General features: G+C 38.3%; 1 protein-coding gene across 1 annotated transcript in view; it reads left to right on the forward strand.

The window, feature by feature from the left end:
• LOC143788832 (uncharacterized) overlaps nucleotides 1–11,849 on the forward strand; it is a 32,134-nt gene extending 20,285 nt beyond the window's left edge. Inside the window, exons 4-7 of the mRNA XM_077278742.1 lie at nucleotides 10,294–10,630; nucleotides 10,809–10,935; nucleotides 11,373–11,444; nucleotides 11,784–11,849. Of these exons, the coding sequence (XP_077134857.1) occupies nucleotides 10,294–10,630; nucleotides 10,809–10,935; nucleotides 11,373–11,444; nucleotides 11,784–11,849 (602 nt within the window). The remainder of the gene's footprint in view (nucleotides 1–10,293; nucleotides 10,631–10,808; nucleotides 10,936–11,372; nucleotides 11,445–11,783) is intronic.
• Nucleotides 11,850–12,114: the final 265 nt, after the last annotated feature.

Below are 12,114 nucleotides of genomic sequence, written 5' to 3' on the forward strand. Positions count from 1 at the left end.
TGTCGAATATCGCGGCATGTCATGTGAGGGGATGTATATATACCACCGGTTCCTGATAGGAACATATATATATACCCTGATTCAGTCACCATCAAGACCCCAACACCACATAAATATGACAACTATGCTGCCACCACAACCTCTAATAGGTGGAATGGACACCCGTTTGTAATGTGAATTTGCGCAGAGTACGTGGCGGGTAACTTATAGAGCAAGAAGAACGAAGCTAACAAATTTATAAGTTTACTCCAGAAAAAAATCGGCAGTGTTTACAAAAGATACAAATGATAATACAGAAGAGACAAACTATAAGTAAGTACAAACAGTTATGAAATTAAAAGGGCTGAAAATAAGAAACTTACTAAATCTCAGTCAAAGGTATGACGTGTCGATAAAGGGGAGGAGAGGCCCCAAAGAAATGATCCAGTGCCACAGCATGGTGTCTAGCTGTCTCTCTGGCTCTGAATGAATGCCAAAGATGGAAGTTCTAGTCTTATGCTTTGGCCATAAAGCTAAGGCCTCTTTCACACTTCCGTCTTTCATCTCCCGTCACAATCCGTTGAGTTTTGAGAAAACAGGATCCTGCAAATTTTTCTGCAGGATCCTGTTTTTTCTCATAGACTTGGATTAGCGACGTATTGTGAGGGATGGCCATCCGTTTCATCCGTCATGCACTGGATCCGTCGGCCAAAAATGGTCTGTTGGGCGGAGAAAACGTTCAGAGGAACGTTTTTTCAGCACGTCGGAAAATCGCTCAGCGATGCATCCTGCGCTGCCCGTCACTGGCTATAATGGAAGCCTATGGGCGCAGGATGCGTCGCTGACTGTGAAAAACAGGAATCCAGCGACGTATCACGTTTTTATGTTCTGAGCATGCCCGGAAGGATTTTGTAGTCAGGGAAAATCTCTCTCTCTCTCGCTCCCCCCAGAATCTTATACCTGAAAATCCAGGCAGGAACTCCTTAGACGCATCCGTCATAACACTGAATGTGTTGCACACGTTTTCCGCTACTTTCACAACATCCGTCGATACGTCGCTTCACTGCATTACGACGCACCCGCAGCGACGGAAGTGTGAAAGAGGCCTAAGTAGTAGAGCATAGGGACCTTTCGTCAAACTCAATTTGACAGGTGGACCCGCCCCTATCAAAGTGTATCAGAGTGTGTAACCCCTCCCCTCCCTGGCAGCCAGCTGTTCCTCCTTGTCTGGCTCTCCCCTTTTGATATTGTTATCACAGTGTTTAATATTGTTAATTTGATACTGTGATTATTATCACAGTATTTGCCTGCGTTTATATTAGATGCTTATATGTAACTGCGACGAGTTTGAATGAGTCTGGTACTATAATTGCTAGCAGCTGCTAAAATGTATCTCTACTGACCATTAACTAGACAGCCAGAGTTTCTGTGTTGGAGATACAAACATTCCACACAAACATTCCTTAAACCACACAGAAATAATTTGATGCTGTACAGAATGATATAAAAATCATCACATGTACAATTAACATACAGCAAATATTGTTAATTTGATACTGTGATTAGCCTGCGTTTATATTAGATGCTTATATGTAGCTGCGACGAGTTTGAATGAGTCTGGTACTATAATTGCTAGCAGCTGCTAAAATGTATCTCTACTGACCATTAACTAGACAGCCAGAGTTTCTGTGTTGGAGATACAAACATTCCACACAAACATTCCTTAAACCACACAGAAATAATTTGATGCTGTACAGAATGATATAAAAATCATCACATGTACAATTTACATACAGCATTACACTTCTTACAAAATAGATAATATACAGCGTTACAGTTCAGCTACAACAGCACATTTCAGTGGGATTACAGCGTGATGTGCAATAGCACACAGTGGTGCTGAGTTTAATAATATATAGTATCACTGATTTTACAAGTGTTCAGAAAGTGGTGATAGAATAATTTTCAACACTGTCAGGGTGTATGTTAAGAGGTGTTTACCAAATATGTGCTCTGACCAGCAGATAATTAATTAAAATCGCATAAAGTGTGTTAAATAGACATCATACGGATATCGTAGTGAATCAAAATGTATTAAATTGATTACTGATAGGATTCCAACAAATTGATAACAAATTATTCCACCTTTCTTTAATTCAACATTATTTTATCACATATTAATTTCACAGCTGTCTGTGCCGGCTATTTGCACACAACCATTTTGAATCCATGTTTTGCTGACCTTAAACATTTTGATGTGTTTCTCCTGATTTTTCTAGCGCAGCTCGCTGAGCGTTACCACTGTACTCATTTCTCATTGCTGCTTCTGAATGTACACTATTCTCACCCATGACAGTTTTCCTTTAAAAAATATGAATATTATTGAATATAATGTTTTACATATATTACAGTATTTTATTTTTATTAATAGTTACTTTTAACTATTCTTTTAGAGTGTCTAGTAGTTTTATATTCTTTGCCTGATATATTTCTACACAAAGCTTCAAAACTATTTTGTAATTTATAATGTATCACAGTTTTTTCATATGAAGTTACATCTTAGGCCCCGTTCAGACTATTGTAACAACTGTAGCTTAAAATAGAGCCAAATAGCTACTTTCAAATCCGGACATACACCATTGATTTTAATGGGGTCTAAGGGGGTTCTATCAAGGTTTTCCACATAATAGTTATGGAAAGAATAATGCTACAGAATTGGCCGCTCCAGTTATAAAACAAAAATGATGAAAATTATCCATGATGATAATGTGAAAAAGGCTTATGCAGTGGGTTTATGGAACTCTACAATAAACACCATGTGTAGAAATTTGGTTCTAGAACTTGTTGGATTAGTGAATATAATAACGTTTGTCATACTTTATAACATGCAGCTAATGATTCTTGCTTTCAACTTGTATGTAACTGGATTAAAATAAAGAATAATGACCTAGCTGATTGTTTGGGTGATATTGTAAAACCATTTATTGTTTCTACTACTTGGCAATTGTTACATTCAGTTATTTTTATTTATTTATTTATTTATTTTTTTTTTTCCTTGGAATTTGTTAGGCTAGGTTCACATTGCGTTAGGGCAATCCGTTTAGCGCTAGCGGATTGCGCTAACGCAATGTTTATTTAGGGGCCGTGTTAGGGGTCGCGTCAACGTCCCCACTCTCGCAGATCCCCGATCTGCGAGAGCGAGGAACGGACCTCGGGCGCGCCGCGGACGCTGCAAGCAGCGTCCGAGGCGCGTCACAGAAGAACGGCACATCACTAGCGCGAGCCGAAAAAGGCACGCGCTGGTGATGCGCTGCAGGAGAAATTGACATTGCTGTCAATGGGCACGCTAACGGCCCCGTTGCACGGCGTTAATTGCAACATTTTCGCCGTGCAACGCTGTCCGTTAGCGTGCACACATTAACGCAATGTGAACCCAGCCTTAGTCATTACAATTATTTTTGCTCCCAAGATAGGGTTTTAGAGTCACCAAGTTACATAAATGTGCAGGCTCATGAATATTACAATTACAAAACATTCAAAGTTTGTTTCTCCACTTTTTGCAGTTAATAAATCTTATTTTCTTTATAATTTGACTTTTAGTTATAGTTTGTTTCAGTTCTTTGGCGTTCTATGTATACCGTAAATTTTGCTTCCTTTCAGTGAATAATATAAGTCAAATTATTTTTATTCAAAGACATCTAACTTATGTATACTTTTAAAGCTTTGTTACATTTCTAGTCAGTCCACACCATGCTGTGTAACATAAATACATGTGGTCTTGTAGTGATTTAATATAGTGCACCAAACATGATATGGTTTTTGGTTTCTCTGAACTGGCGCAAACAAAACATATAAGGTAGTACGGCACAAGATGTGAGCGTACCCGCAGCTCACTGAGCATTACCACTGTACTCACTTCTCTTTGCTGCTTCTGAATGTACACTATTCCCACCCATGGAGAGTTTTCCTTTAAAATATGAATATTATTGAATATAATGTTTTACTTATGTTACAGTATTTTATTTTCCTGGTGTTACTTTTGTTCGTGTATTACTGGTCTCTTCTGCAGTTGTGATTCGTACCTTTTCTATATAAATATGAGTAAATGAACTGTCCATTATAGAACCATTTTGAATCCATGTTTTGTAGACCTTAAACATTTTGTATAACAGATGTGTTTCTCCTGATTTTTTTTTTCTTGGTTAAGGGATCACTGATGTTTTAATAAACTTTGAATAAATAACTGTGCATACATAAGAAACCTTGCAATATATCTTTATAGAAATAATACTTCTGCACTCATGGCCACTTCTCCTCCACCTTTGCCTCCTTAACTCATCATTCACTGTGAAATAATGCAAAAATCCATCTTTGTGCTGATGGAGGCATCAACATTTTGCCATTATAAGTTTATGGCTCTGTAAAGAGAGATGAGAATTGTCGAAAGAAGATGGAGGCAGACACACACAACACAGAACACACGCACAACAAACACGCAGAACACACGCACAACAAACACACATAACATACAGAACACACACAACACATACAACACACACAACAAACATACACACACAACACATGCAACACACACACAACATACAGAACACACACAACACATACAACACACACACAACAAACATACACACAACATACAGAACACACACACAACAAACATACACACAACATACAGAACACACACAACACATACAACACACACAACAAACATACACACACAACATACAGAACACACACAACACATGCAACACACACAACAAACACACAGAACACACACACACAACACACACACAAGAAACACAAACACACACAACACACGTGTGCTGCTGAAGGCTCTGCGGAGTCAACGTGGTGATTGAAAAGTAGCTGCTATGATGGATTTTTGCATTATTTCACAGTGAATGATGAGTTCAGGAGGCAAAGGTGGAGGAGAAGTGGCCATGAGTGCAGAAGTTTCTATAAAGATATATTGCAAGGTTTCTTATGTATGCACAGTTATTTATTCAAAGTTTATTAAAACATCAGTGATCCCTTAACCAAGAAAAAAAAAAATCAGGAGAAACACATCTGTTATACAAAATGTTTAAGGTCTACAAAACATGGATTCAAAATGGTTCTATAATGGACAGTTCATTTACTCATATTTATATAGAAAAGGTACGAATCACAACTGCAGAAGAGACCAGTAATACATGAACAAAAGTAACACCAGAAAAATAAAATACTGTAACATAAGTAAAACATTATATTCAATAATATTCATATTGTAAAGGAAAACTCTCCATGGGTGAGAATAGTGTACATTCAGAAGCAGCAAAGAGAAGTGAGTACAGTGGTAATGCTCAGTGAGCTGCGGGTACGCTCACATCTTGTGCCGTACTACCTTATATGTTTTGTTTGCGCCAGTTCAGAGAAACCAAAAACCATATCATGTTTGGTGCACTATATTAAATCACTACAAGACCACATGTATTTATGTTACACAGCATGGTGTGGACTGACTAGAAATGTAACAAAGCTTTAAAAGTATACATAAGTTAGATGTCTTTGAATAAAAATAATTTGACTTATATTATTCACTGAAAGGAAGCAAAATTTACGGTATACATAGAACGCCAAAGAACTGAAACAAACTATAACTAAAAGTCAAATTATAAAGAAAATAAGATTTATTAACTGCAAAAAGTGGAGAAACAAACTTTGAATGTTTTGTAATTGTAATATTCAGGAGCCTGCACATTTATGTAACTTGGTGACTCTAAAACCCTATCTTGGGAGCAAAAATAATTGTAATGACTAACAAATTCCAAGGAAAAAAATAAATAAATAAATAAATAAAAATAACTGAATGTAACAATTGCCAAGTAGTAGAAACAATAAATGGTTTTACAATATCACCCAAACAATCAGCTAGGTCATTATTCTTTATTTTAATCCAGTTACATACAAGTTGAAAGCAAGAATCATTAGCTGCATGTTATAAAATATGACAAACGTTATTATATTCACTAATCCAACAAGTTCTAGAACCAAATTTCTACACATGGTGTTTATTGTAGAGTTCCATAAACCCACTGCATAAGCCTTTTTCACATTATCATCATGGATAATTTTCATCATTTTTGTTTTATAACTGGAGCGGACAATTCTGTAGCATTATTCTTTCCATAACTATTATGTGGAAAACCTTGATAGAATCCCCTTAGAACCCATTAAAATCAATGGTGTATGTCCGGATTTGTAAGTAGCTATTTGGCTCTATTTTAAGCTACAGTTGTTACAATAGTCTGAACGGGGCCCAAGATGTAACTTCATATGAAAAAACTGTGATACATTATAAATTACAAAATAGTTTTGAAGCTTTGTGTAGAAATATATCAGGCAAAGAATATAAAACTACTAGACACTCTAAAAGAATAGTTAAAAGTAACTATTAATAAAAATAAAATACTGTAATATATGTAAAACATTATATTCAATAATATTCATATTTTTTAAAGGAAAACTGTCATGGGTGAGAATAGTGTACATTCAGAAGCAGCAATGAGAAATGAGTACAGTGGTAACGCTCAGCGAGCTGCGCTAGAAAAATCAGGAGAAACACATCAAAATGTTTAAGGTCAGCAAAACATGGATTCAAAATGGTTGTGTGCAAATAGCCGGCACAGACAGCTGTGAAATTAATATGTGATAAAATAATGTTGAATTAAAGAAAGGTGGAGTAATATACGTGGCTGTGGCGGTGCTAAAAGTCATGCATTTGTTTCTTACGTACTTTATGCAATTTTAATTAATTATCTGCTGGCCAGATAAATATTATTGGGACTATAGTTGTATGAAAATGTAAATAAAAGAGAATAAACATTATTGGGACTATAGGTGTATGAAAATGTCAATAAAAGAGAATAAATATTATTGGGACTATAAATAAAAGGTCCTATATAATAATAGGTGTAATAATACACTTTGATACACTATGATTTCGGTGTGATATCTATTTAATATGCTTTGCTGTCACTTTGATAACAATTTGTTATCAATTTGTTGGAATCGTATCAGTAATCAATTTAATACATTTTGATTCACTACGATATCCGTATGATGTCTACTTAACACACTTTATGCGATTTTAATTAATTATCTGCTGGTCAGATAAATATTATTGGGACTATAGGTGTATGAAAATGTAAACAAAAGAGAATAAACATTATTGGGACTATAGGTGTATGAAAATGTCAATAAAAGAATAAATATTATTGGGACTATAAATAAAAGGTCCTATGTAATAATAGGTGTAATAATACACTTTGATACACTATGATTTCGGTGTGATATCTATTTAATATGCTTTGCTGTCACTTTGATAACAATTTGTTATCAATTTGTTGGAATCGTATCAGTAATCAATTTAATACATTTTGATTCACTACGATATCCGTATGATGTCTATTTAACACACTTTATGCGATTTTAATTAATTATCTGCTGGTCAGAGAACATATTTGGTAAACACCTCTTAACACACACCCTGACAGTGTTGAAAATTATTCTATCACCACTTTCTGAACACTTGTAAAATCAGTGATACTATATATTATTAAACTCAGCACCACTGTGTGCTATTGCACATCACGCTGTAATCCCACTGAAATGTGCTGTTGTAGCTGAACTGTAACGCTGTATATTATCTATTTTGTAAGAAGTGTAATGCTGTATGTAAATTGTACATGTGATGATTTTTATATCATTCTGTACAGCATCAAATTATTTCTGTGTGGTTTAAGGAATGTTTGTGTGGAATGTTTGTATCTCCAACACAGAAACTCTGGCTGTCTAGTTAATGGTCAGTAGAGATACATTTTAGCAGCTGCTAGCAATTATAGTACCAGACTCATTCAAACTCGTCGCAGTTACATATAAGCATCTAATATAAACGCAGGCAAATACTGTGATAATAATCACAGTATCAAATTAACAATATTAAACACTGTGATAACAATATCAAAAGGGGAAAGCCAGACAAGGAGGAACAGCTGGCTGCCAGGGAGGGGAGGGGTTACACACTCTGATACACTTTGATAGGGGCGGGTCCACCTGTCAAATTGAGTTTGACGAAAGGTCCCTATGCTCTACTACTGGCCTAAGACCTTCCACTTTGCTGACCTCACATATGGGCTATTTTCTGGGAGGTACACATAGCTAGGAAAGTTACCAATAACTAATTTTCTTCATATCTTTAGCCTGGAAGTTCACAGGCCAACGATATTGGCATTACTTTTTTCCCCTGCAAATTTACCGTTCTTTAGAGTCCAAACACGGTATGTCTGTGATTTCCCAGGTTTCTGATGGCCCTGAATGCCGCAAAATGCTGCCATGCATAACCCCAAGTACCCAGATCCTGGAAATCTAATTTTCATGTTTCTGGGATTAATGTGTCTTATTGAATTTGACTTTGAGTATTTTGCTTATAAGACAAAGGGATCTTTGGGGGAAAACACATTCAGCTCTGCTGGCTGGCAGGCAATAAAAACTCATATTCCACATGGACCATTTTCCTGAAGGGAGGGGGTGGAAATTCACAGAGGGGGAGGGGCTGCATGAAGGATTTTGGTCCTACAGAAACCAATGATGGGAGGAGGAGTAGGCCAGCTCTGGTTGTATCCCAGCTCTGGTTGTATCCTGAACAATGGAAAATAATTAATATTTTCCTGACATGGCCATTTTTTTTACAGCGTTTTTTCTTCTTGCACCCATAGACTTGCATTGGCGAGTCTCGTCTGATATACGCGGCCACTGGCATCATGGTGTGATTTTTTTCCGCATGCCGAATACAGGTGAAAAAAAAATAGCAGATCTGCCTCCTTAAATAACATTGATTCGAGTGCATTAATTTTTTTATCACATTGCACTTGGCATATTTATACGCAGATGTGAGCGACCCCTTAAAGGGAACCTGTCACCCCCCCCAGTCGTTTCAAACTAAAAGAGCCACCTTGTGCAGCAGTAATGCTGCATTCTGACAAGGTGGCTCTTTTAGTTCTGGGTGCTGTAACTAGAGAAATAATCATTTTTATAATTTGTCAGAAATACCTGGTCTTCAGTCCTGGAGGCAGGCGTTTCCCCCCTGCTTTAGACGCCACACAGCTGTCACTCACATCTTCTTGGCGCCGCCTCCTCCTCACCGCTGTTTTGAAAATAGCCTGCGCCTGCGCTCTTTTCCCCTGCCTGGTGCAGGCGCAGTGAGCGCTGCCGGTCTTTCCTCATATGCAGCCCAGCTGACTGCGCCTGCGCGGCCGCCCTGCTTGTGATTCCCAGCCCCGCAGTGACTTATGATTTATTCACATTGCGGGGCTGGGATACACAGGCAAGGCGGCCGCACAGGCGCAGTCAGCTGGGCCGCATATGAGGAAAGACCGGCAGCGCTCACTGCGCCTGCACCAGGCAGGGGAAAAGAGCGCAGGCGCCGGCTATTTTCAAAACAGCGGTGAGGAGGAGGCGGCGCCCGGCGCCAAGAAGATGTGAGTGACGGCTGTGTGGCGTCTAAAGCAGGGGGGAAACGCCGTCCTCCTTGACTGAAGACCAGGTATTTCTGACAAATTATAAAAATGATTATTTCTCTAGTTACAGCACCCAGAACTAAAAGAGCCACCTTGTCAGAATGCAGCATTACTTCTGCACAAGGTGGCTCTTTTAGTTTGAAACGACTGGGGGGGTGACAGGTTCCCTTTAAGGGCTCATTCACAGACTTTGATCAGAGTGTGGTCCAAGTATCATCTGTTTTTCTCACACGTTGAGAAATTAAAAAAAAACAAAAACACCTTCTCCATTCTGACAGTCTGTAAAAATTGTACCGCACTCGGATGTCACCCTATTGCGGTCTGATTGTTTACAGAACCATTAATTTGCATTGCCAATTTTGACTCACCCTTGGCTTAAAATCGAACATGTCTCCGTGATTTTCAGTGGACTTCTCAGTCCGTAAAAAATTATGGGCAGGTCAATGTCCCTATAGACTATCCCAGGTACGAGTGTTATCTGTAAAAAACATGGACAGCCTAGTACGTGACAATCGGACGTCTGAATGAGACCAAACTCATTAATACCTAGTAGAGTACAGTATATAAAAAGAAATTAGTTTTACAAACTGGAAATTTTTGGTTGGAGTCAAGCCCCAATTGAGCCAAACTAATACTCTTTGTATTTTATGTACAATTGGCACACTAACAAATATGTAGGCTATGGCATGTCTACTCTACATTTCATTTCCATTACTAATTTTATGTTCTGTATTTATAGAATCTTTTGATAAGAACTATCCTTGGAAAGAAAATGTAAATTCCCCTCGTCATGGAACTAATAAAATTGACCAGTCACCATTCTCTTATCATGGACCATCTCGTGCAAATCACGATCCTCCATCCCTTGGGGTCAGCCACAGGCTCACTTCTTCCACAAGCTCAATTGATTCAGAATGTAGTCAAAGAGGATCCTCAGGCAGAAACCATTACACCACACTAGCGGACATACCTAGAGCAAAGCGTCTGAGACCTGACTTGGCAACTCTTAAAATAAAAGGACAAATGCATAGTCCCGGGAAAGCAGAAGTTGAGCGGATATTTGGTCAGGAACGAAGGTGGGTAGGAATTTGTCATCTATGTTCAACCAATCATTATTATATATCGTAAAAACGTCATAACACTGATATCGGTGGCAGTCCATATTTTCTCACACAGAGATCCAAATACCCTGCATTCTTTCACACAGCCATATAATAAAATATATATTATTTGCTGTCATTTTTTTACTCTCAGGACGACAGAAGCCCTAGAAGCTTTTCAGGCATTAGAAGCTGGGCTAATTGAAAGTCTTTCTGGGAAATACTCACTGATGGAGCAACGTCGAGCTCGACGACAGTCAACTCCTTGCCTTTATCCAGAGGTAAGAAATCATTGTAATAGTGTTACGATCAAGACAAATTCTAATAGTCAATTGTAAATGTTATTGTAGGAAGCACGATGTTTGCATGTGTAGCCATCACTAACTTGAATAGTAAATTTTGAGCTTACCCATTTAGGTGAGTATCCTGCTATTAAACATATCCAATATTGGTGCCCTCATATTCGTAACATTTATAATTAATTTTCTAATTGTTTAATGCTTTTTACTTTATATAGGCTGCATGCACGCTTGCATCAAAAACAGAATTAGAATCCAGTTCAGGGAAGAAGGGAAACAAAGCCCAAACCTCTAAGTCTAAGAAGGAACAATGGACCTCCCTAGCTAAATAAAAATGCAGCCTTAACATTAATTGTTCTAATCCATTTTGACTTTGCTACTTCCTTTTAAAAAATGTGACTGACATTAATTGCTTACAGGAATCAGTCCGTATGCGGCAGGAATTGCGGATGAGGAGAGCCAGTCTACATCCACCGCCAAGGACAGATATGGTGAGGAACTGCACGCTACACAATCATAGGTGTGAGACTCATGGCTTATTCACACGTCCGATTCTTCCACGTATGACAAAAATGGACCAATTATTCTGATCAGAGTTTGAATCAGAGTGTGGCCTGAGTGTCTTCTGTTTTTCTTGAATGTGGAGAAATTAAAAGAAAAGTTTCTCCACCTTCTCCATTCTGACAATCTGTGAAAATTGCATCACACTTGGATGTCACCCTAGTGTGGTCAGATTTTTTTCACGGACCCATTGACTTGCATTGCCGAATTTGATTCAACCCTTGGATCAAAATTGGACATGTCTGCAATATTTTCTGCTGAACTCCCAGGCCAAGGAAAAAATCGGACATGTGCACAGCCCTATAGAATGTGAAACAACAAATGGCGGTTTGTAGAAGGAGCGCTAGCGGCCGTTCCAACGAGGAGGAAATAAGTGCGCAGGTCCCCGCAGCTCCAGCCGGATACCTCACAACGGGGGAGAAAGACTTGCAACAGGAACAGAATACCCGGTCTCAGGAGCACAGAAGGAGAACGCAGACACTAGTTAGGGTAAAACCACAACGCGTGCGCCGTCTTCTTCAGGTACATATTTATTAATGATATGCAAGGAAGCAGTATTTAACCTTACAAGGACAAATCACAGAACAGTGGCGATTACAT

This window comes from Ranitomeya variabilis, chromosome 8 (genome assembly GCF_051348905.1).
Source record: "Ranitomeya variabilis isolate aRanVar5 chromosome 8, aRanVar5.hap1, whole genome shotgun sequence".
In the NCBI taxonomy this organism is placed as follows: Eukaryota; Metazoa; Chordata; class Amphibia; order Anura; family Dendrobatidae; genus Ranitomeya; species Ranitomeya variabilis.